Below are 27,125 nucleotides of genomic sequence, written 5' to 3' on the forward strand. Positions count from 1 at the left end.
TATCCAGTTGGCTCTATAACAGAAAACAGGAATAAAGCGAGTATTTGCTTTATAGCCTAAACCTGAGAAAATTGGCACGATCTGGTAAAAAATAGTAATTTTTTTTTATTTTGAAGCCTTGTCAACAGAATGAAAGCGGTTTTAATGGGTTTCAATGGGGACTATTTTGTGTACCTACAGTGTACAATAGATTTATTAAAGGAAATAGGGGTGAAATAGTAAAATTCCAATAAAAATACACACTTGTGCCGTAACAGTTGGCATAAACACGATACAGATACAAATGATACAGAAAATAACAAAAATGACCATAAGGACACACAAGGGTTAGTAAAATTAGGACATTGACAGATATGTCAGTGCAAGTTGCTTTGAGTTAAGACAGCTCAAACATAGCTTATTTAGTCTGAGAATAGGGTTTAAGGGACATCACTTTTTAAAGATAGGCTGCCACCAAAAGCTGTGAAATTAATGACCACTGCATTACAATTCCATATGAAAAGATATGCAGAAGTAAAGTGCTTAATGTATGAACACTTGGAGGAAGAGTCACACAGCCCGTGTAATACCTGTGTAATGATCATTTTAAGTTTATTAAGTAAAAAGTTAATCGGGATTGTTTCTGCATTCCCAGGCAGCGGGACTATTCAACCTTACACATTTAAAGGCAGGGTAGCAAAAGATGCACTGAAATAATCAATAATATAGTTGCTTATGTGTCCCTTCTCAGTCAAGCATTCCTCGTTTTTCTCCGCTCAGGTGAATTGAACAGCAGCATGTTTGTTTGGCCGGTTCCTCCTCCTCCTCCGTCATGCTGCTTTGCCCCCCATCCCCCTCCCATTGGCTGCCAGCCGTCTAAACAGCTCCAGCTGCAATCCCCGCTGCCGCTGCTGCTGCAACGAGCTGCCGGCTATTAGATCACCTCATCCCGCACAGCCTCTGCCTCTGCCTCCGCCGGTCTGCAAGCTCACGGACCATTGCCAACACATCCATTATGACGGGCGTCGCGGCTGCCTCCTTCTTCTCCAACGTTTGCCGGTTTGGCGGATGCGGGCTGCACTTCGAGTCCCTGGCCGAGCTCATCGTTCATATCGAAGATAACCATATCGGTGAGTAGCGCTCCGCTTTCGGCCTGCTGTCGCTCTCAAGCGGCGAGAAGGCGCGTCGGTGCGCTGAGCATTTGGCTGGGTTGTATGCAGTGACGCGCTAATTCACTTGCATGAACTCGCTGCAAATTTAAAAACATTAGCATCGACTCAGTTTAATTAAGTGTCGATAGATAGTCATAAGCAGGTTTCAGCGACGGGTGCACTGTTACTAGACGCTGCTCTGTTTAGATCTAGGCCTGTTTGTGTGTGGCAAGCTGTTTTAACATGTGTTGCTTGAAATAACTAGCAGTGTTAGTAATTTTAGGGTTTTCAATAGTCATAATTATGAATAATCATAATTATTCATTTATATTATGAATAATCATGATTATAATTTTTGGTGTTACTAATTTATAGATTGACTACTAGCACTTTTTTCAAGAAGTGAATATGTATTCATCACATAATAGAACAGTTACTATCTGTTCCAGTTTTCTAGTACTAATTAAATGGACACTAGTATCTATCGATCAAACTTTATTGAACTGTATTCCAGCTAAATAGTTGCTGGTATGTATTTCTAGAAATGGTATAGGCCTACATATGAATACTAAATATATAAATAAATAGAATGAATATTTAACCACCGATGCAAATAGAAGTTTTGCTATTTATTACCAGTTCAAAAGCACTCGGTTTCAAAGCTGCACTGTTCCGGGGTTAAATTAAACTTGACAGTGCTTAATATGGTGCACGTTCACAGCTATCATTAAGGCCATTTCACACAGGACGCGGCAGTCTCAAGTGTCTTGTTCATTTTCACAGAATGCGTTTTTTCATTCCACTGCAATGTTTTTCTATGTTAAGATGCGCTAGACAGACATGTTTGACCGTTTGGCTCGCGTCTTTGGCAGCATCTCGTGCAAGACGCAGGGTTATAAGCATGTGGTTAAAAAACTCAAGTTAAAATAAGTTCAACTTTTGAAAAACACGTCTCTAGAAGAATAGATTTAGCAGCAAAATGGCCCGTTGAGGCATCTGTGCCTTTGTTCATATGGACATATGACTACTAAGTAGGGTTTGTGTTTTTCAGCAATAATGTACACCCTTAGGCTATGTTCACACTTAACGTCTTTTTTCAAACTGCCAGCGTCTGTTCTACATTATAACCAGTGGTGTAGTCTACGTGATACGCAGGTATACGCCGTATACCCACTAGAAAAGGCCAAGGATTTGCGTATACCCACTTAAAAAAAGCGTGAGGATACGTATCAACTTCGGTTTGTGTCAGAACTTTCACACTTTCATTCATAAATTCACCCCGTCTGTGTTTGCGAAGCGACGGATCGAATCGCGGAATCCAGTCACAAATGGAACTTGCTATATAAAGCAGAACGTCACGGAATTTGCTATTTTTGAATGAATAAATCAAAAGTAGCTGCTGTACAATGAATCAAATCTCGATATGGACTAGTGTCTATGAATATTAAAGCTAAAAGAGACTGCAATTGTTCTACGCGTCTCTGGGAATGAGCGCTCAGTGTGTGCTCCTCCACTACACACACACACACACACACACACACACACACACAGAAGCACGCGTGACTCACGCTCGTGGGGTTTTCAGCGTTTCACTGTATTGAGACATGATGTAAGCTACACATGTGCATTTCATCGCAGAGCTGCTATGAGAGTCACTTGATGAGAATTTCACCATTTCATTTGATAAAACTATCGTCATTCATTCGTTTCATATACACACAGAAACTGTTATGTCTTTACAACAACCTGTCAAAATAAAAGTTCTGTATAACTTGAAGAAATTATAACAGAAATATATTACTATTGCACGGAGTATACTTCAGGCCTAATAATAATAATAATAATAATAATAATAATAATAATAATAGTTTATTAAAACACACAGAAACTCAAATGAAATGTCTACAACCCACCAAAATAAAGTTCGGTCGAACTCAAATTAATTAGAAAGAAATTGCACAGTAAAATGTATTTTAAAATAAAAAATTTTTCAAAAACACCATTTCTAAAAGTAGGGGGGGGGGGGGGGGGGGGGGTTATATTAGAGTATACTCACTACAAAAAACTAGACTACACCACTGATTATAACCCTATGGAGTAAACCGTTTTTTCAAAAAAGTCCTGAGCGCTTTTTTAGACGCCACCGCCGGCGTCTTTTTCTGCAGCTCAGAGCGTCTTTTTAAGTTGAAAAAAGTTCAACTTTTCTGAAAAGAACGCCCTACGTCAAGCGCCTTTTTGACAGCTGACCCAGGGCCGGCTCTAGCCCTTTGGTTGCCCTAGGCAAGATTGAGTTTTAAACTGGTTTAACTATACCTTCTACAACCAAATGTGCTATTATGGATAATGTATGTACCACTACAAAATTAAAATATTTAAGTTCTTTTAGTTCTATCTCAAATAATAAAATATTAACAGTTGTTTCTGCCATTTCTATTCACCTTCAAAGTAACTAGCTAGCAAACTATAGCTTAGTGACAGCAATGAAACGTCCAATATGTGATGTAGGCTACAATACTAAGTAAATTTATCTCATTGGACACCTTAATAGCTAAGATGAGAAGACTTACTCTATGCTGAGCTTTATTTTTTATCTTCTTCCTTTCTCCGTTTTCGTCCCTGTGCACCAGAGGTTTAGACCGCTTCATTTTCGATCAACGCGCCAGCAGCTGAGCACTTCCCTAACGTAACGTAACGCAACCCTCCCGCCCCCCGCCAATCCAGAAATGGTCGACAAAAATCATAAATTCAATCTAATAAGTAATTAAACGTGTGGTTGAGGGGCGCCCTTTGATCATGTTTAATAAACATGTTTTATTTCGCGTTTCGTTCTAATTTTATGATTAATATGGGAAGTAGATAGGGCGACACTAGAGTGCGTGCGCGCCCCCAACACATTTGTCGCCCTAGGCAACCGCCTAGTTCGCCTATAGCAATCGCCGGCCCTGAGCTGACCAATGACAAGCGAGTAGCGAGACCTGTCGTTTCCATAACAACAAAAACAACAAGAAAAAATGGAACACCATACAGTTTCCTTCCCCGTATAATGTCGTGCACCCACAAACGTCTTTGTGAACCGACATTCTCCTCCCCGGTAACTTCAAAAGCCAACGCAAGAGCCAACTTTCTCTTTCTCGACATTTTTTGCATCACACAGCACTAGGCTACTGTTGCAGCTGTTGTTATAGCAACAAAAGATGCGCTCGGCTGCTATTTGTAACCGAACGCTGCCAGAGTTTTTTTTTTGCTAAAAAAACGCCGTTGTCAACTTTTTCTTGTCAAAAAAGACGCTAAGTGTGAACATAGCCTTAGGCTACTTTACTGAGAAAAGAAGGTCAGGGAAACATCTGAAGATGGAAAATCTTAATATAAGTGCCATTTGTGCATTTTGTGTTTGTTTTTTTCTACTTGTTACTTTACACAAGGTTTATTCAAGTTTTTTTATTTAGGGTATTTAATTTTTTGGCACTTCAATTAAAGTATCTAAATATTCTTAAGAAGTAAACTTTCCTTGTCATTTGAAAGTGTGTTGGCTTACTTGCATTATTATGCAGTTATATTATGATATGATTATATAATCAGTGGCATACAATGGTCTTAAAATTACAATAATATTGTTTATCGCAGTTATTTCTGGGACAATATATCGCCCAACTAAAAGTAGTTATCATGACACAGGGTTCTCAAGTCTCACACATTGGCCGTGAGACACACGCAATTCAACCAGTTCACACGCTCACACGCCACACCGTGTATTTCTCACGCTGAAAAGGCAATGCCAACCAAGTTGTCCTGCAAGCTTTATATATAACGTTGTATACGAGGCGCAGGCTTCCTGCTGCCAGCACGTATCTCGGCCAGATTGCGTTCGTTACTAGGCAACATAGATGCGCGAACACATAGATGCGCGAAGTTGACGGAACATTCTTGGCCACCGTACGTTCGTTACTAGGTAACCAACAACATCGCGCGAACACACGTCGTGATGGAGAAGGTAAGTTGGAAGAAAGCTCGTCTAACATTTTTAGGCTAGAACATGTAATATATAGCCCATCGTATACATTATTATTGATGCAGTCAAAAACTCTACAACTACTTTGTACATTTCGAGTGTGGAGTGTGTACTCTTGTGTACAAACACACACACACACACACACACACACACACACACACACACACACCTTAAAGGGATAGTTCACTTTGAAATAAAATTTTGGTATGTTTTAGCTTACCTCAAGGGCATCCAAGATGTAGATGTCTTTTTTTCCGCAGTAGATTCAATTTTGATATTTTTAGATCAAACCGTTCTTGTCTGTCAGTCATATAATGCAGGTCTGTGGTCACCACCTCAAAGAGCATGCACAGAGTCCTAATTAAAACAATTTCCCATCGTCCAAATTAAACAATTCCCCATCGTAAGTTCATATTGATGGCCTGAGACACGAAACGATCGGTTTGTGTGAGAAAACGAACAGTATTTATATCGTTTTTACCTTTTGTACACAGCGACGTCCAAGTGATCTGAGGGCGCGGGCGCTTCCTAGTGTGTGACGTGTACGCAGACTGGTGCATAGATATATACACTAGATGTCGCCTTGGCGACGGCAGTTTATTGAACGAATGCCGTAGCCAAGGCGACATCTAGTGTATCTATGCACCACTCTGCGTACATGTCAGATCAGATCACTTGGACGTCGCTGTGTACAAAAGGTAAAAACGATATAAATACTGTTCGTTTTCTCACACAAACCGCTCGTTTCGTGTCTCAGGCCATCAATGTGTACTTACGATGGGGAATTGTTTAATTTGGACGATGGGGAATTGTTTTAATTTGGACTCTGTGCATGCTCTTTGAGGTGGTGCATTATATGACTGACAGACAAGAACGGTTTGACCTAAAAATATCAAAATTGAATCTACTGCGGCAAAAAAGACACCTACATCTTGGATGCCCTTGAGCTAAGCTAAAACATACCAAAATTTAATTTCAAAGTGAACTATCCCTTTAATACTCTAATAGCCTATGTCATTTGTTCACAATGTCCCACCACCACACAATAAATCATTATACCATTTCGACTAGACACATTCAAAATGCAAGAAAATTAGTTTTTCCAAACTGTTTGGAGCAATTTGTTATATTTTTGTATTTTTTGTATATTTGTAATTTTGAAATATAACATTAAAGAGTATATTTGATGTGATGAATTGCTCTGTCATGTATCAGATTTACCAATTGTTATAATTTCAATTTGTGCTGGTTAATTATGAACAATGGGTAAAATTGGGGGGCGGGGCTCCATTAGGGCTCCTCCCCTAACCGCATGTGATCTCACTCCAAGCTTTTGATAAAACTTGAGAACCCTGTGACAGGTCTATAAATGTATGCTAGTAACTAGTAAAAATACATTCCTGTTAATGGAATAAATGTAAAAATGGCTTGCCACGTCTATCGTAATTAGTGCTTGCTGTGGAGAGCCATTGTTTATGCTAATGTTGTGTATTCAAGCTGTCTGTCAACTTCCACAGGAATGATTCTCTGTTTAGGTGCTTAACAGCTGCGTAAAGATTTACATACAACATATTTTATTTTTATATTAATCCCAAGTTAGTGATCGCTATATGAAACAGAATTAACTTTAGGTTTAAGCGGTGTGCACTGCAAAACTTGGTACACTAAAAAGAAAATTCAAGTGCACTGTGATGCCAAAGTGATGCCAAAGTTACCACTTTGAATCAAATTATTGATGTAGAAATTAAAATTGAAACTCTGAAAGCACATATAGTTGTTATAACAAGATGATGAAAAAGTATCGTCTCCGCATCAGTGCAAGGAGTAATGTTAAATATATATTGTCTATGGTAATTATTGTTTTAGTATTCAGTGACCTTACTAATACTCCTAAGACCTTTCTTAAAATAATATTTGTGCATTGCTAATCTGTGATGGAAAAATGCATGTTTATATTTAACAGATATGTAGTTCTTTTTGTTTTTGTTGTTGCTGTGGTTCTCTTATTTTGATGGCTGTGCCACACTTGTCTCCATAGTGACTGGCTGTAGACGTCACAATGGAAGGCCTCTGTCAGAATGAAACACACCTGCACCCCAGTCTGTGTCTGTCACTGTAGCCTCATAAAAGATCAGCTGGCCTGATTTCCCTCAGGGGTCACAGATCTGACATTTGGGGTTAGGGATTTGATCTCAGAGCTCTTGTTTTAATGAGCACAACAATGAGAGACCCCTAGCCTTCCACAAAGATCATTAATACTGCTAATCAATAATAATCCTATTGAGTGGAAACCCCATGCTGTGGCTTGGTTTGGCAGTTTGCCAGTCATGAAGAAGACTGTTAAAATTAAAATTCAAAATTGTATATTGTCATGATACAATTATAACTTTAACTCAAGCATAAAGGTGCTGCTTAATGATTTAGTGTTAGTTTGTTCTTCACTATTAGTGTTGGGAGATTAATGTGAAAGCCTGACTGCGACAACCTATATTTTAGACAGCTGACATAAAAAGCAGGATACAGACTCCGTCTACATCTCCTGAATTACGTTCCATGATTGTCTCCAAATCCTTTCTCTCATCGATTTAGGAAATCACACACACATATTACAAATGAAGTGTTAGTGATGGCAGGTTATTTGGCAGCTCATAATTTTACTGATATAAATGCATACAAAATGTGAATTGATAAAATAGCTTCTAACAATAATAATAAAAAAAAAGGTTATTTTTTAACAACATTTTTGTGATTTTTAAAACTGCATTTACTGTGTTTAATACTGTGCATCAGTTATCGGTCTTAACAGTTTGGTTTTTTAAAACCAGTGCATTTCTAATATTAAATGTATTTCTTTTCAAAAAGTCTTCATGCTATATCCAATATAACTTTATTTAAATCATTTATTAATAAAAAAAAAACACAAAAAAAACAAGGACTTAGTTGGAACACTCTTTTTGTTGCAATAGTATTTGTTGTGTGTATCATGTGTTCACATCTGCACACCAGTATTGTCTTGACTATGTGCCATAGTTGTTAATGTGAATTCATATGGATAGTTAAAAATAGTCAAAGTTTGTGTCTGCTCGTAAACATTTACATTTTGAATAATTTTACAGTAATATTCTTCATGGAAGCTGTTTGATATGTAGATGAGATTATTTATTTTTTTGTCCTCAAGGTCATTTAAGTGATGTTAGGCAAACAGACAGATTTACATAATTGTAGTTGTACAATTACTTCCAGAATAAAGTGTTATTCCAGTGTTACAAGCAATATCATCTCAGATGTTAAGACGTCATGTTGGCGTTTGACCAACTTTTCTTGTTACACTAGTACTGCAGTTTGATTTTGCAATGTTGTTTCTATCAAAGTGAATGCACTTGATCTGAATGTGAATGGTGTTTTTGTGCATTTTCATTCCTTTTGTTATAAAGTAGACTGTAGACATTGTAAAATAATTAGATAAACTGCCTTGTCCTAGATGTTTTTCAGATTGACCAGTTATCTGTGGGCTACAGTTTCATGCAGTCATTCTTTCTTTACGCTTTGAGGGAGTACAAAGTTACATCAACTTATGTAATGTTGCCTCCTTGTGGTAAAATTGTGGTGTTTTTACCACGACACGCCTGAGAGACGTTTGTAGACTGTCAGATCTGTGCACTTACATTAGGTAGCCTAATCAAATGGTACCAAGAAAGAGCTGTCATGTTGCCCCAAATAGAAAACTAAATTATATATTTGCTTTATTGACATATGGTTTGAGTAAAATATATGGCTAATTTGACATGAGGATCAAAGCTTCCTCAAAACAGCTGTGTGTCTTGATACTGGAGTTTGAGAAAGAGATGCATGCATACAAACACATAAAGAGAAAGTTCATTGGGTATATCTGTGTTGGTTGCCTAGGCCGAAAGGAATTTTGCATTATGTCATACCCTCCCCGTGTCAGCGAGATGGTCCTCCGGGTACTCAGACGTGTATTTTGGTAAGTTGTTGTTTAGTGTTGTGACTGTGGAAAATTGTTCAGACATGCCTGTCTCATTTGCGCTCTGTATTTACATGTCGTAGGTAACAGGTGACATAATCCTAAACAACTGAGAGCCGTACGGCCTGTGTTTGTTGTTGTCTCTTAAAGGGGACGGGAACCTATTATGCCCCTTTTTCCAAGATGTAATATAAGTCTCAGTTGTCCCCAGAATGTGTCTGTGAAGTTTCAGCACAAATTACCCCACAGATAATTTATTATACCATGTTGTAAATGGCCATTTTTAAAGGTGCTCTAAGTGATGTTGGGTGACGTCACTTCTTGTTGACGTTCAAAGTATTGTCAAACAAAACGGAGGCTAGCTCGACCCTCCCTCCCCTTTGCTATTTGTTCATCGGAACGTCGTCTCTTTGGTCGTGTGTCGGCCATATCAAAATTCAAGAGAATATAATTCTAACGTTGTCGTTGTCTAGGACATCTCTCCTCTAGCTAACTTCCCTCTTCATGCTTCTCTCTCCTCCACTGCCCACACCCCCCTTCATGTGCACGCGCACTAACCCCCCAACCCCCACCCCCAAATCATTCTTGTCGGTTATTGGCTGGAACACTGTTTGTTATGTTTCGTGGTCCAGGCTGGGCCAGTTTGTTATTGTTACCGTTTGTGGAGCCTGAGCTGTCTACAGAGACCGCGTTTTTTTTACAGTGTGTTCAGGGGACAGGCAGCTAGCGGATAGTGAGGAGATGTTTGCTGTATGTGACAAAAAATGTTTCGGCCTAAAAAACGCGTGACATCGCTTAGAGCACCTTTAAAGGGTTAGTTCACCCAAAAATGAAAATTCTGTCAGTAATTACTCACCCTCATGTTGTTCCAACCCCGTAAGACCTTTGTTCATCTTCGGAACACAAATTAAGATATTTTTGATTAAATCTGAGAGCTGGATCACTCCTCCATAGGCTTCTAAGGGAATGAAACTTGCTGGCGCAAAAAAGTTATTAAAGAGATCGTTAATATAGTCCAAGTGACTACAGTGGCTCAATCTTAAGTTTATCAAGCGACGAGAATACTTTTTGTGCGCAAAAAAACAACAAAAATTTCCTTGTCTATGGGCCTCGAGTTAGTTTACGTAGTGTTTTAGCGCAGCGCGTCTGTGTTGTACCTCACACGCATCACACACATGACAAGCGTCGGCCAATAGTGAGCCTACGTGGTGACGTGTAACACAGACGCGCTGCGCAAAAACACTACGTGAAAAGACTCGAGGCCCAGAGAGAAGGAAATGAATAGTGGAATAAAGTCGTTATTTTTGTTGTTTTTTGCGCACAAAAAGTATTCTCGTCGCTTGATATACTTAAGATTGAGCCACTGTAGTCGCTTGGACTATATTAACGATCTCTTTAATAACTTTTCTGGGCCAGCAAGTTTCGGTCACCTAGAAGTCTATGGAGGAGTGAGCCAGCTCTCAGATTTAATCAAAAATATCTTAATTTGTGTTCCGAAGATGAACGAAGGTCTTACGGGATTGGAACAACATGAGGGTGAGTAATTACTGACAGAATTTTTATTTTTGGGTGAACTAACCCTTTAAGTGGAAGGAAAAACATGCTGTCTTCCTGCATGTATCTTTAAATGCAAATGAGCTGCTGCCCCCCACCCTGCTTTCCAGAAGAGGGCGGAGCTTCTACAGCCATGCCTCCAATACTCTGTCAAAAACTGAAACATCTGTTTGTTTTTGGTTAGGGGTGGGAAAAACCTTGACATTTATTTAGTTTTTCTTCCCATTTTAGTCAACCCAATATTATAAAACAAATGCCCTTTAAGCTGACTACAATCATTATACACAGTCTTCTATAATAAAGCAAAACATTTTTTTTACATTTTTTATATTAATAGGAACAAAGAAGTAAATTACAAACAATATGACAAATAATACAATAGAAAAAATATACAAATTAAATACACTTATACACTTACACTTAACTTTATTAAGTTATTTAACATGTAGTAAAAAATAATACCGAAATTGAATAATCAAATGTAAAAATAAAACACTGTATAGTCTTCACTGTATGAATTAAATATAAATTGATTAATATTAAAGATAAAAAAGTGATTCAGTCAAAAGCAGTGGTTTTTTTATTAACATTAATGAAATGGATGGCAACAGTTTATGAGGCTGCTGTCTCTTATATATATATTTACACATCCGATTTTCTCCCATTTGTTTTCGTTCGCATAGGACATAACATACTCTGTTTACACTGAATACTCCACATTCCACAAGATGTTCATTTTGACATAATTGTGTGTGTAGCTGTGAAAGAGAACTGAATTCAAGATCGCATGCATGTGAAAGGAATCTGTGTGCATACTTCAGCTGTGTAGTACTGCGAAGTTAAAGAAGTGTAACACTTTAGAAAATTGATTTGTGAAATTTGTGAATCGATGCAAATCGATAGAATTGCGATTCATATATTAATTTAAAAAAAATTCTGCACCCCTAGTTTTGGTTATCATCTGTATCCCGGTCACTCTCTCGTGACATTGCAGTTCTTTATCATCACGAAAGATTATTATCTGCATGCGTTTTAAAGCCATATCAGTCTAAACTTCTGATATATGGTTTTCTGAGCACACACATCCGAAGCACACACACAGAAAGCTAGATGTCAGACTGCGCATCCTGTGAGTTTTAAACGCTTAAACACTTGTCAAATACACACAAGGTTATGTCAAAAACACACGAAGTTCAGGTAAACACAGTCGGTTATGTCCGTGAACGTAAATGGAAAGTAAAGAAATCGCATGTGTATACTAAATCTGTGTATTAAAGTGAAAGCAGCGTAATATACAATACCTGCTGCTATATATGCTGTTAATATGAATCAAACAACAAAAGAAAAAACGAAAATCACTCACTGCTCTTGATTGAATGAACTTTAGTAGCTTTAATAAGACTACATTTCTTACTTGAATGCTGCTGTTAAATGCTCTGGAGAGGAGATAAACATGGCGGACTGTGTACAGCTCATTCAGGGCAGGGTCTAGGCGTCACAAAAGCAAGAATCTGCAAACGGCTTGTTCTGAGACTGCTTATGATTTATGGGAATAAAAAAAAAGTGGGTGGATTTTTATGATTATAAGGTGGTTGTGTACACACACTGCCGACACACATTTATGTTCATGTCCATGTAAAAGTGAATTTTCCATAATAGGTCCCCTTTAATATTATCTGAGCATTGAGTCAATGCAGGTTACTAAGCATTTTCTGCTGACAGCGCAGCCATGGCAACAATGTAACTAAATTAAACTTTGGTGAAAGATGAAGGGTTTTAGTAAAACACTGGAAGAGATAAGTAACAAAACATCAGGCCGAGCAGTTTTTAATAGTCACCGCTAACATAAACACAACTCTTTCACGAGTCACTACCATTTAAAGCTAAACAATAAATCAGCACTGTTTGGAAAGAAATTGTGCTCTTGTTACCCTAGCATACTACTTTAAATGCTAATGTTATTTTCTTAATATAACCCTAAATATAAAACCATAAGGAATTTGGAGTAGACAGAGTGAATTTTGAAACTTGGGCGTGTTTCTTTCAGTGACCAGAAGATGTCAGGCTTGTTACACAATCTTTGTTTGCCCTAGTAGCTCCAAAAAGTATGGAAAGGCTTGTAAATGTCCAAGTTTTATTCTTTTGAGGCCCAAAAAGTAGTATAACTAATAGCACGGTTCTCATATAGCTTTGAGGTTTGGTAATCATGGCATATCCATATAAGGGAAGTGTTGCATCTTTATTACTCAGTATTGTTTCTGTTTACTGAGTGATATTATGCTGAATATTTGGTCCATATGTTGTTCTTAATAATTTTCTGAAGATATACAATGGATTTTGGGGCGTCTGTCTGAAATAATAGTCGCAATAATTGCTATAGGCTAATAGTTTATGAAACGAATATCAAGAAATTACAACTATAATTTTAGAAGTAAATTCTGTTCTTCTCTGTTTAGATCATTATGATTTAATTGTGTGTGTGTCCTCAGGCCTCTTTATGAGGCAATTAGTGAGATCCAGTGGAAAATCCATTATACCAGCTTTCCTAGTCCCACCCAAAACCCAGTGTGTGTTTGTAAGTATGTGCTGGTGTGCATGATTTGTGTGTGAATGCTTATGTTTTTGTTTCCTTTCTCATATGTGTGCTCGTCCTTGAGCTTGCTTGTGTTTGCGTGTACATACGGAAGTGTTTGGAGCGTTGTATCCTGCTGAGCTCCGAGAAGTGTAATTACAGCCTCGTTTAGAGTTCTCTCCATCCCCTCCTTCCCGCCTGTCTTCCCCTCCTCCCCCCTTCCCTCCATCCGGAGACCTGCTGCTCTCCAGCGCATTAAAACACTCCCCTGCTTTTTAATTAGCCGTCTGGAAAACAAACCCGGCATTCCTGCAACGCCGCTCCGCGCCAGGCTCCTCTGACTTATGCACAGACTCACACTAACAGGGACACACATATTGCTTTCTGTTGGGTTTTGTGCTGTTCTCCACCACAGGGTGGCACATTTGCTCTTCTGGTGGTTTCAGCCCTCTTAAAAAGATTCCAGCTAATCCAAAATGTTCTTACAAGGATGCATTTCCGTCTAATTTAGATCCACCTGATCCCATATCAGTATTCAGGACAGCAGTAAATAGCCCTGTGAGGTTTGATAGGAGAGGATTTAATGATATGACTGGGAATAAAAGGCATGTTTATGGGAGAAAGTTCTTTAATGTCCTCACAGAGGGCCCAGTATTATTAGCCCTACATAAAGATTTCATAGGGATTTAATACTGGTCATGGCCCATTAAAATGCAATATTACTGCTACTGGTTGTGACGAGTGGTGCTTTCAACTCAAGTTCCTGCTGCCTTAAGGATGGTTGTTGTTTGTACTGAATTATGACGGCCGCTATTGCTAAATGTGAAAATTAACTCGGGGCGTTCAGTTTAAGAGGCACTGAATGTTAAGTGTGTGTGTGTGTTTCTTTCTGTATTTCCTCGCTACTTTTCCTGTGGAAAGACCTTGTGTGCCTCCATTTTCTAGGTGAAGGGAAATCATAAAATTGGAAAACATTAACTCTGCCCTCCCGTCACTATTCTGCACCTGGCGCACATAATTACACTTCCCCCACGCATAATACCAGAATAAAGTTATGAAGATTTAAAGGAGCAGTTCAACCCACAAAAAAACTGTCATCATTTTCTCACCCTCATGTTTTTGAAACCTGTATGACTGACTTCTTCCATGAAACACAAAGGAAATATTAATAGCAGAATGTCCAGCAAAAAAAAACAGCTCTTTTTCATATAATGACAGTGAAAGTGAACCAAGGCTGCCAAGTACCATTTAAGTATGTTCCTTAAACAAATCTATCACACCACTTAAAAGACTTGTAATATAGTGTTTTATCTTGTAATAAAAGTGAAACGGTCAACTTTTAGGATACTTTTAACAATGCTTTTAATAATCAGATCTTGACAACTCTGGGGTTCCATCCACTGTTTTTGTAATGAAAACGAGCAGCATAAACATTCTTCAAAATGTCTCTTTTTATGTTCCATGAAAGAAAGGAAGTCATACTAGTTTGGAATGACATGAGGGTCAGTAATTTCTTTTTATTGTAGCTCTCTAAACTCTTAGTTCAACTTTTCAACAAACCCCAATATACAATTGAGATGTTTTGCAAGGACGTCACTCTAGATAACTCATTAAAGGTGGATTTGTGACTCTTGTATGAAAATGTTAAGGGAAAATACATATAGAATAGGGGAAAAAATGCTGATGTGTTAGTTAAACGAAAGATTCATGCCTTTCATACCAGTAGAGTCATTTTTGGTAGATAGCCCACAGATAAGTATTTACTATTTGTTGTATTTCATTTGAACCATTTTTCATTTCTTAATTGCTAAATGTGAAGTATGTTTAAGATTGAAAGGGCACACCACACCAGCAGGTAAAATGATTTGGAAACGCTAATAAACCACTGATGAAGACCACCTCAGTGGACCACCTGAGATACACAGATGTGTGTGTGTGTGTGTGTGTGTGTGTGTGTGTGTCCTCTTTATGAGGTGAGGAAGGCCTAATCCATGCACTGCCGACACCAGAAAGCACTCTGATGAGATTAAGGCAGAAGCAGACACAGGTTGACTGGTTTCCTTTAAAGACGTAAAGGAAACTTAGCTACTCTTCTATTTTTAGCATTCATTTGTCTTTTGGGATTCAAGTCATGCTTATTACAGATTGTGTGAAATGTCACAGAGTGGAAAATATATTTATTCACATGCAAAATCTGGCACATTCTACAAAGCATTAAGTGTGCGTAGAAGTTGCTCCATGTTAAAGGAGAATAATGGTTAAGTGAACATGTTGGAATGCTTTTAATGACTTTGAGGAATACCTCATTTAGACATATGGGACCTATTATATACACTGCCTGTTATACACAAATATAACTGTGCACACACATGCAATGCAACCCATTTGAACGTGAAAAACCCTGCTTTTCTTTTTCTTCTTTCTCCATATGGTCATTGAAACCTCTGTAAAATAATTGTGCAGAATGTGCCAGCTTCACTTACACACACTCAGCAGTGTCTCTTTTTTTCTCTTTGTGAGGTCTTCTGTGCACCATTTATGTTTTAATGAGCTCTAAGCAGCAATTAACATCCTACATTCTCTCTCTCTCTCTCACACACGCACACACACTCACACTCACACAAACACATACAGTGTATGGCAAACAATAGCCTCGTTAATTAACATTTTGTGTAAGTATGTGCACACATGTAGAAATAAGACACATACTGATCAGTCATCATAAGGGGGACTGCCACATGAGGGCAGTCTCAGGCCATGAAACATACTATAACCAGACACACACACACACACACTTGGCAGAGGAACGTTTGAAGTATTGCCTGGTGTGCCTCAGGCACTGGAAGCTGCCTGCTGTCACAAGCAGAGTGGAAAAAGTGTGGTGGCAGTTGTGTTGGGCCTGCAGGGCATTAGGGGTACTTGTCTGACTAAACTTACAGTAAGCACAACGCAAAATAATGTTTCAGGATGTTGCAAGATGTGATCACCACACTGTAAAAAATGTCTAACCTCCCCAACTCAGAATTTTCTAGTGACTGCTCACATCTAAATTTTTCAATTGGCCGTGAAAGTGAAAGTGAAATTCTGCAAATTTAATTTTTATAATTTACAGAATTTCACTTGGGCCAATTGAAAAATTTAGATGTGACCAGTCACTAGAAAATTCTGAGTTGGGGAGGTTAGACATTTTTTACAGTGCAATGTAATACTGCATACACAGTGTTTGCCTTGACCTATATGTGTAGATCTTTAACTTCAGCTTTATCCTGTGTGTTTTACGGTGATATATGTTTGTGTTTTCTCTCTTCTTCTTCTCTCAGATACAGATCCCAGAGTTCTGGAGAGGCAGGAGCTGCAGCAGCCCACATACGTTGCTCTGAGCTATATTAATAGGTGTGTTATATTGAATATTATGTTGTATATACTAATTTGCTTAATAAAATATTGATACAATTATATTATAAAATTAAAACTATATTATATTAATATAACATTCAGAAGTTTGGGGTCAGTAAGATTTTTATTTTGCAGAAATCAATCATTTTATTCAGCAAGGGTGCATTAAATTGTGACAGTAGAGACATTCATAGTTACAAAATATTTCAGTTTCAGATAAATGCTGTTCGTGCTTTATATTTATCAAAGAATCTTCAAAAATGTTTCACAGTTTCCACAAAAAAACTAAGCAGCACAACTGTTTTCATCTTTTGTAATAATAAGAAATGTTTCTTTAGCACTAAATCAGCATATTAGAATGATTTCTGAATCAAGTGACACTGAAGTAATGATGCTGAAAAGTCAGCTTTGCCATCACAGGAATTAAAAATTTTGTCAAAAATATATATATATAAATATATATGTATAAAATTGTAATATGTATATTTAATTGTAATAATAATTACTGAAATTTTTGTTCAAATAAATTAAGCCTTTGTGAGTATAAGTGACTTTTAAACATATAAAAAAAATCTTGCCGACCCTAAACTTTTGAATGATAGTGTATTGCTTGCATATATAAATTCAAAATAACATAAAAAAGCACTTGGGAGGTCAGTACAGAAGGAGGCCATAGTATTTGACACCTACAATTGTAGTTTTTCTGTTTTGCATTAAAGATTTAAATCACTGTAATTCCATGAACATAGTCCTCAGGTACACCAGTACCTGCACATTCAATCTCTTAATGTTGCTTATTGTTTGTTTGTTTTTTAGATTCATGACTGAAGCAGCCCGCAGAGAGCAAGAAACTCAGAAGAAGAAGGTCCAACCCAAAATTGCCATATCAGTCACAGGAGGTGTATCGCGTAACAGTACAGCGACGCCTCCGCGGCATAGCAACGGCAGCCTAACTCCACCCGTCACCCCTCCCATCACACCCTCATCCTCCTTCCGCAGCAGCACACCTACAGGTTATTGGAGTTTGTGGGATTTTACATGATTGTAAAGTTAGATTTATATATGAATATACACTAATATGAATATGCACTAACTGAATGTCAGTGTGCATGCCCTCAAAAGTTCCCATTGGTTTAAATCCAAGCTTTTGGTGACATCCACGCTTCCTGCACATCAGCTGCTCCATTTCCTGTTTGTTTTATGCTGTTTAAATAAGCCAGTCATTATATCAGTTGATGCCTAGTGTCAGAAACATGTCCTGTCATTTAGTTTCAATTGCGCTGAATCTTTGATGCATAAAAAGTGGTTATTTTAGAAATATTAAAGGGGTCATGAACTGCATTATTTAAAAATCTTATGTTCTTTGAGGTCCACTTGTAATGCAAGCAACATTTTATATTTAAAAAAATCATAATTTAGAAGCAATATGCTATGTTCAATCCAGTTTTTGACCCTTTCTTTAAAACACTCTAGGCGGACCGCATTCAAGTCTTGGAAGTAAACACCCACTGCTATGATTGGGTAACAGTTTTGCATTTTAAAATAATTTTCAGCGCCATTACACGTTTCTGATGTTGAAAAATGGCAACTGGTGAAATTCAGCCTTACATTGTACTTTGAGTTACAGTTATAGTTCACAAAGGATAACTTGCGGTGTTTCATGTAAACGAATTATGAATGAATGTATCATCGTTTGTCTCACTGTTATTCTTTCATCGTTTTTTCAGTAAAGTGAAAATAAAGTGAGTAAATCTCAAACGATCTGTATCAGACAAATCAATAGTGACACATGGTAAAAACATTGTTAGTCACACACACTTGTGAGTTGCGACATAACTGTCGAATCCAAATAGGGTAGTCTCTCTGAAAAGCCTGCGTCAAACTGTGTCTTGTTTAAAAACGAATCCACAGTAAAGTGAAATGAACAAACGAACTGTCTGCAGAGGCAGTCTTTCGTTGCACTAGGTTGCCATACTGAGACAAATCTGAAACGAGTCATTTTGACAGCTTGGTTTATATAAAAGCTGTTTTTGGACTAATGAGGAAGTTTTGAGTTCTGAAACTTACAGGATATTTTTAAGAGGTCATTTTTACTATGATCTATTATATGTCAAAAGGTCAAGGAGTATTTGATTTCTTAATTCATGACCCATTTAAGTCTGAACTGAACTGAACTGTGGCAATAAAAACACATTAGAACCCTAATGAAGAAACATTGGATAATTGGAGCAAAGGGCACATTTACACTCTCAGTTCTCATTAGTTCTTTCATCAGCTAATATATGAAGCAAATAAATGACTAATTAAAGAGTTTAACTTTTTGGTGCGCCTCAGGCAGTGAGTGTGATGAGGAGGAAGTGGAGTATGAAGACTCTGACAGCGACGAGTCCTGGACTACAGAAAGTGCCATCAGCTCAGAGTCCATCCTCAGCTCCATGTGTATGAACGGAGGCGATGAGAAACCCTTCGCATGCCCTGTTCCAGGATGCAAGAAGAGATACAAGGTACTCCACTCACAACTATATACATAATGTATATATATATATATACTATATGGACAAAAGAATTGGGACACACTTGAATTTTGGCTTTTCAATCAGACCCATTGCCACAGGTTTATAAAATCAATCACCTAGCCATGCAATCTGTATTTACAAACATTAGTGAAAAAATGGGTTGTTCTGAAGAGCTCAGTGAATTCAAGCGTGGTACTATGACAGGATGCCACTCTAGTCAGTCCATGAAATTTCATCCCTGCTAGATATTCGATGGTCAACTGCAAGTGATATTATTGTAAAGTAGAAGCGTTTAGGAACAGCATCAACTTATCCACAAATCAGAAGACCACGTAAAGTTACAGAGAGGGGTCACGGCGTGCTGTGCGCACATGGTGCGTAAAAGTTGCCAATGCTCCGCTGATTCCATGTCTGAAGAGTTCTAAACATCCATGGCATTAATATCAGCACAAAAACTACGCAGCGGGAGCTTCGTGGAATGTGTTTCAGGGGTTGGGCAAGGCTTCTTACTTCCAGTGAAGAGAAATCTGAAAGTCCCCCTGTGGTGAAAATCAAGTTTTTAAGGGGGCATTCCACCCATTTGAACATTGTTTTTTATCTAAAGTGGGTCATATATGTAGTCGAAATGTAAAAGAAATTTTGAATTTGGTGCCTTTGTGACCGAGAAAAGACAAAAAATAACTTCAGGACGCATTTGTATGAAAGACAACAACTCCCACAATGCACCACATTGCACAGCTCCGCAAGCCACTCCCACTAATCCAGAAAGCGCATATCTGCCTAAGTGCCTATAAGAGAAATCACTCTTCCGTCTACAAGGCTAGCTACCACCAGAGCTTGAAATTCATTTCACATTCACACAAAATGTCTAGTTAGTTGGCGAACTCATTAGTGCATTACTCCTCGTTTGTATTTCTTTCGAAAAGGTGAATTATTGCATGGTACCTGGATGTTCAGTCAGAACATATGCGGTGCGAAACTAGGAAACTCGTTCACAACACAAACGTCCGTGTCCTCGTCTGATTCAGAGATTTCGTCCAGGAGAAATTGTCATCGTTGAAAATCTTTGCCACAGACGGACTCTATCTCTGTGTTCGTAGCGGTTCGTAGTTGCATAGTGAGATCACCGGCGCCACCAGTCCGCCCTAACCCGAGCCAGTCCGGGCTCCTCGTCCGCGGCAGGCAGGTCTTCTGCCTCGGCTGCTCTTCGCTATAATGCGGCTTGTAAAGGTAGCCACAAACACCTGATTCAAGCATCAGACTTCCGAAATCCTCTTCCTCTAGTCTATATCATATTGAGTACTCTCCTCCGCTATTGTCATAACTTTACATCTGTCTCCACAGCGCCTGTTAGCTTAGCTTCAAACAAGATGGAGGATATTGCTTTCAGTTTCAGAGAGTAAAGTCCCACCCACTGATCTGTAATAGGTCTGTAGCGTGAGCGGGTCCCGCCCCCTGGGAAAGATGAGGAACGAGTGCTTGTAGTCTCAACAGAAATCCCCCCCTCTTACACTTCCTCCTACAATGACGCAAAATGACGATTTTTGCGTCATTGTAGGAGGAAGTGTAAGAGGTAAATAACGGATTTCTCCCGTCTCAGGGGAAAATGAGAGAGTGTTGCACGACCATTCAATAGTATGACTGGGTTTCTAACAATGCAAAGCTTAATGCAAATGGGTGAAGTGTCCCTTTAATGTTGTCTATATGTCTATGCGGTGTTTTTAATGTGCTTTAACACAAACCGTGTGCAAATTCATAAGTCAACACCATTGCTGAGTGTTTTCTTAATTTCTCAAAAACGTGGTTTGAAATCGCTAGTGTTTCTGACGTCACAATCTACCTGGTAACCAATCACGTCAATGTGCCGACGGGCTTTAGCATATCATTAACAGCGAAGTAGCAGGGGAGTCTCGAGATGTCAGGCTATCCCGATATATTATTTTTGTTGATATGAAAAATCGGCTATATTTAGGAATGTAGCCGGGTGTATGATGTAAAATACGATGTTATGATGAACTATATGCCTTTCTTCACTGACGTTCTGAGTTGTTCAAAGCGTTTCTGATGATTGTTTGAAGGCAGACTAAGATGGCGACCGGGAACATAGTTTGTGTAACATTAGCAACACATTATAAGCTATTTGATAACAGTCAAGCAAAAGGCTAATCATATAAATTACCGTTATGTGTCCGACATTGTAAAGAGCGACACCATTGTGCAGCGTTTACCTCAGTAAGTTGGCCGTGTGAATCTGTTAGCTGGCGTGAGTGGAGGCGTGGCCAATTAGCATATTCATGAAGCAAGGGTGACGAGTTGCATTCAAGCTATTTTAAGGCATGAAGAATTTTTTTCACAGAAAAAAACTTTAAAATATGTCCTTTTGGTGATCAAAGATGAGTTTTAAGGGATACAATTATTGACTACAGGGGGACTTTAATGCTTCAGCATAGCTAGTCGTTTTGGACAAAGCTATGCTTCCAACTTTGTGGGAACAGTTTGGGGAAGGCCCTTATCTATTCCAGCATGACTGTGCCCCCAGTGCACAAAGCAAGGTGCATAAAGACTTGGTTGGATGAGCTTGGTGTGGAAGAACATGACTGGCCCGCACAGAGCCCTGACCTCAACCCCATCGAACACCTTTGGGATGAACTGGAACGGAGATTGCGAGCCAGGCCTTCTCATCCAACATCTCACAAATGCTCTGTATACTGGATGAATGGGCAAACCTTCCCACAGAAAAACTCAATGGCCCAAGTGTTATGATCAGGTGTCCCAATACTTTAGTCCATATAGAGTGTGTACTGTGTATATATATATATATATATATATATACACAGTAGTCAACATTTGAAGTGGATCAAAAAAGTTAATCAAAGTTGTCCTAAGACAAGAACAGGTATTGTTCAAAATTCATGTATAACCTTGATGAAAGGTTTTGATCCACTTCAAATATTGACTACTGTATATATATATATATATACTCTAAATGTTCTTTATTTCTGGAAAGTTCCTTAGGCTTGGTCTCATTCTCGCTTTTCCCTCTAACTTCTCTTTCTTCCAGAATGTGAATGGTATTAAGTACCATGCTAAAAACGGACACAGGACACAGATCCGTGTGAGAAAGCCCTTCAAGTGTCGCTGTGGGAAAAGCTATAAAACCTCTCAAGGCCTTAGACATCACACCATCAACTTCCACCCACCCCTGTGATACACACAGTCATTTTCACGTTTACCTGTTCATCATTTCATTTACATTTCTGGATCATGTTAACTGGGATCAAATGCTGATTTCGTTTTTCTTTCTTTCCTCTTTATGTGTGTGATTTTATGTATGTAGATATACTTGTACATTTGCACATTCCATGTATATCATTTCTTTTTTAAAGTATCCTTTATTTTTATTTAATTTTTAAGTGGCACAGCCACTGACAAATGAAAATTACTCTGAAGATTAGGACAACAAACATTTGTTTCTGATTTTAAAGTCAATTCAGAGGAAATGGTTTTAAATCAGAAAAGAAGAGTTGAGAGATTCTAGGTCATTTCTTTTTGTTCATCACACCTACTTCAAGTGAAAACTACAGTAGGTACGTTGAAACGTGTACATATAAAATTATATAAAGACATTTATATATATTAGTAGCTAAGTTGTATTATCCAAATATTTTATTTTCCATTATATATTTTGCAGAACATTTATATTATGTTTTATACAAGAACGTTATCTCCTTTTTATGGACCATTTCATATTTTTATTTGCTTTGTAGAGAACCGTCTTTTATTGTCTGAATTGGAAGGACATTGATCTCAGGTCACAATACAGCTGCCAACTTTCTGACAAACAAACCAGGAAACCGGAGAAACTCACTTCCACTCACTTCGTTCCAGAACATTCCACGCACAATCTCAAAACGGCTGACATTACGCAGTGTAAAGTTACCTTTCCAGAGTTTGTTTTGCATGCGGCTAGCATGAAGACAGCACCTTCAGCGTAAAATTCAATTCTCTGCATGAGGCCTTTTCCAGACGACTGCAAGCGGTTATGTGACGTAGGCATGGTTTCTGGCTCATGCGTCTAGTTGTATTTGAGTTCTGAGCAATATTTTGTACCACGATCCCCGAATGAAATCACACTTTTGTTGAAGCCAACAATAATCGCATTGGAAATGCAGTGCAAAATGTCAGCCTAAAGAGAGACAAAGGGCAGATTTATTCTGCCCTGTTACCCTGCTGATATACCAGCATTGCAGAAGTGCCAAGTTATTCTTCTCCAACTGAAAAAGAAACATGGATGATCTGCCAAACACAACGGGTCACATCTGGCTATCCGATTGGTGCCTGTTAGTGGAGGAGCCTTAAAGAGGACCTAAACTTCTGTTTGTGTACTCAGCCTTGCAGTATTTTTGTCCGTTTTTAGCTTGTCGTTGCTGTTGATTCGCTTTTATTTGTGACACATTTTGGACTGTCTTTGTGGTTGTTTTTGTGTAAATGTATTTGTTAGCCCTCTGCTTGCCTTGTATTCTAGGCTTGCTAGCATGACACGACTTCTGGCTTAGCTGCTCTGCTGTCTCTTGGCTTGTAGTCTTACTGTTACAATCTTTGTTGTCGAAAGTATTAAATCTTTACTTTATATTGTTACTGCTAGTATTACAGTTCGATAGTGCCAGATGCATAGCTACGCCTGAATATATTTTCTCAACTTTAATTCTTGAACGCTTTTGCATCGGTCCTGTTGTCGGCCAAAAAAAGCAAACCACAGTTTACAATAGTAAAATGTCTTTAACAACTTTTAAGAGCTTCAACTTTTGGTGAAGAGAAGGACCAAGTAAGCTTTCCTATCCACTAGTCTGTTTTTCTCGGTAAGGGTCGGTCAAATTAAACGACACGGACCAAAAATGGCACTGCCAAATCTCCAGATATGAAGCTTGGAAAAACAAGGTGCTGTTCATGGTACAGTGATGGTATCAGATTGTGTTACCATGGATCTTTGATATGTATACCTTGGTATTTATATGGTACTTTAAGGTATTATCAGGGTACATGTCCAAAAAACATGGTGATACATGGTACTTTTTTGTCAGAGGTGCTAAGATGGGACACAGAAGAAAAACTGAATGAATGGATAGTTTCTATAATTCAGATGCCAAAAACTGGAGCTAGGTAATGAAGACAGTATTGGATGCCTATCCGTGAGTGACTCATTGTTGATGACTCACTGTCCTCTTATTTTCCACTTCATCCGGTGTCATGTTTGTTTGTATGTGTGTATTTTTGGACGCTGTACCAGTAACCACATTTGTACCTCTTTTTGGCTACGGAGTCATTTGGTCTCAGCTTTGACACACAAACATGTTAAACCTGTTAAAACATGATTTTACTGGATAGGATCCGTGTGATTCCTCACACCTACAATGTAGTAATGTGACTGAGATGCATTTATTTTGGAGGGAGTTTGATATACTATATAGTGAATGTATTGTATTGCAAGTCTTTTGTAAAGTGCTTTTGAAATTATATTTTCGTACTGTATGTTTTTGTGGAAAATGTTTTGTGGAACCGAGGCAATTTGTATGCGAGATGATGTATAATGTGTGCGTGTTTGTGCGAGCGAGTGAGAGACTCTTTTGAGATGTCTTTATCCTTAAGCTGCAATGTAAACTTTAGGACAATGTTACAAAAATAAAGAAAAGCAAACAAGTATGGTGCCTGTTTCTGCGTTTTATTGTCCATACAGTGTTGACGTGATGATTGGTGTGTGATGTCTTACAGTTGCAAGGAGAAACGTTCAGTTCAATGAACTGCTGCTTGTAGCATTCTTTATTAATAAACATACACTTGATACACACAGACACAGAGCAACCCTAGGTTAAACATCCTGGCATACTTACAGTGTGAAGCATCAGCGGTGTTGATAAATGGATTTTAAGCAGAAAATGTGCGATGGATAGAATGCTGAAACTGATAACTCCATCTAAATGTTTAATGCAAGATGTTTGAACCAATGATGCACTGAAAAGTTGCTGCTGAATTCATAGCTATAGTTTTAGCACAGTGGTTCTCTGGATTGAGGGGTTTTGTTTTAGCTGAGCTTCAAGGAAGAGTTCACCTAAAAACTAATATTTCGTCATAATTATCATGTAAAAAAAAAAACAGAGTCTCTGAATTATTGAAAAAAGGTACCAGTAGAATAAATGGAGACTGGCGCTTTCAAGCTTCATAAATGAAATGAATTCCTTCAAAACCGGTCTGAATGATTCATTCACAAATCTGACTGATTCAGTTCTTTGGCTCAACCTAAATATGTTTAGACCACTTTTTTTATATTTTTATGGTGTTTTTGTGTCCTTTTTGAAGTTTAAAAGCTCCAGTTCATGTGTGCGTGGTAAAAAGCACAACATTTTGTTTCGCAGAAAAATTTCACATGGTTTTAGAACGACATGAGGATGATTAAATGACAATTTTCATTTGTAGGTGCCTTTAAATTAGTGTATTAGTAAATGGTGTTTCACACAGAAAGGCTTCAATGCCTCCGAGGTAACAGTTTTAGAGTCATTTTTAGTGATTAGGTTTATTAATTATTGCCATCTCTTTTTTTTTGGCCGAATAAACTTACATCATTACATCATTGGTCCTTTAAAATAAATACTTCATTTTCATAAACAATATCCTAAAGCTTTCTGCTCTCATTTTAAAGTAGTACACAAAATTTACAAAAAAAAGTGCTTTTCATTTTTTTTTTCACATCTATTACACCTGAAGACCATTAATGTAGTATTCTGTCCCTTAGAAGTTTAAATATCTAAATTAATGCTTGTTTATGTGCAAATCAAATATTCTGATGGCGAGTCCTCCTGACATGAGTTGTTCAGCAGTTACAACAAAGTGACAACATCAGCGTGTTTCGAACAAAACACTGAAGCCCCTGAATCACCTGAGGCGTTTTATATTGAACTAAAAGCAAATATCAATTTTTTCATCTCTAATCCAAGTTGTCAAAGTTGAGAACATTGGCATCAAAGTGTGTGTGCACATGCTTTTCGTAGAGATGCTGTTGGCAGTCTAGAGGAAACTGCTCGCTGCAGACGGGACACACCCTCCAGTGAGACTCGACGTGTCGCTCGAAACTGCTTTGCTCAAAGTGTGGTGGGAAGATCACCTCACAAAGGGGACACCGCTTATGAACGTCGGGTCTGAGTGAGGATGACAGAGAGAGGGCGTTTTAATCAATACCTACTAAGGTGAGAAGTGTTTGGAATGATTGCTTATCGTTTACTGCATACTACACAGTACTGTTTACTGCGTACTGCAAGTTTACAGTAGAAACTATGACATTTTCATCTAGTGCTGTCAAATTGATTAATCGCGATTAATCTTATCTTATTAAACACACACACACATATATATATATATATATATATACAGACACACACACACATATATTTACAAACTTTTATGTTCGATGCGATTAATCACAATTAATCGATTTGACAGCACTGGTTTAAACTGTTGTATGCTAAACTGTCACATCTCACTATGTTGACTGTTTATTCAGCAAGTGGTACTCAGTTATTATCTCAGATGGGGGGAAAAAGCATTTTATCCCAATTTTGTGTATAAAATGTCTTAACTTTTAGCAGTCAGATAAAAAACTAACATTTTCTTTATCAATACTCACCAATTCCAGGGCTGTTTCGAGTCAGAAACTAAGCTAATTGGTTAATGCATTACATGGGTAATTATTATTAACTAAAACTAAAATAAAAAACATTTTCATTACTTGAAATAAATTAAACAAAAATGTAAAAACACTTATTTTATTCAGCTACAGTGTAGTTGCCAAGGCAACATTTCTCATTTTCATTGATTTCCACAAAAACTGCTGCACACTACAAAGAATATACTGTAGTATCTACCAGCCGCGGCGCTACCATTGGGCCCACCCATTTTAGGTCCGTGCCCACCC

At 38.1% G+C, this 27,125-nt stretch overlaps 2 protein-coding genes across 4 annotated transcripts in view; one reads left to right on the forward strand and one right to left on the reverse strand.

The window, feature by feature from the left end:
• Window positions 1-645: 645 nt before the first annotated feature.
• jazf1a (JAZF zinc finger 1a) lies at window positions 646-22,496 on the forward strand. Its single transcript, XM_084424179.1, is given in 6 exon segments — window positions 646-912; window positions 915-1,109; window positions 16,571-16,643; window positions 17,463-17,659; window positions 18,981-19,150; window positions 22,224-22,496. Coding segments are annotated over 6 exon segments (918 nt in total). The 5' UTR covers window positions 646-776; the 3' UTR covers window positions 22,371-22,496.
• A 3,360-nt stretch (window positions 22,497-25,856) lies between these two features.
• tax1bp1a (Tax1 (human T-cell leukemia virus type I) binding protein 1a) overlaps window positions 25,857-27,125 on the reverse strand; it is a 32,831-nt gene continuing 31,562 nt past the window's right edge. For all 3 annotated transcript variants that reach the window (XM_084424172.1, XM_084424173.1, XM_084424174.1), the window contains one exon: window positions 25,857-26,352. In XM_084424172.1, coding sequence (XP_084280298.1) covers window positions 26,142-26,352 — 211 coding nt within the window. In that variant the 3' untranslated portion in view covers window positions 25,857-26,141. The remainder of the gene's footprint in view (window positions 26,353-27,125) is intronic.

The sequence above is a fragment of the Rutilus rutilus genome (genome assembly GCF_951802725.1).
Source record: "Rutilus rutilus genome assembly, chromosome: 11".
Taxonomy (NCBI): Eukaryota; Metazoa; Chordata; class Actinopteri; order Cypriniformes; family Leuciscidae; genus Rutilus; species Rutilus rutilus.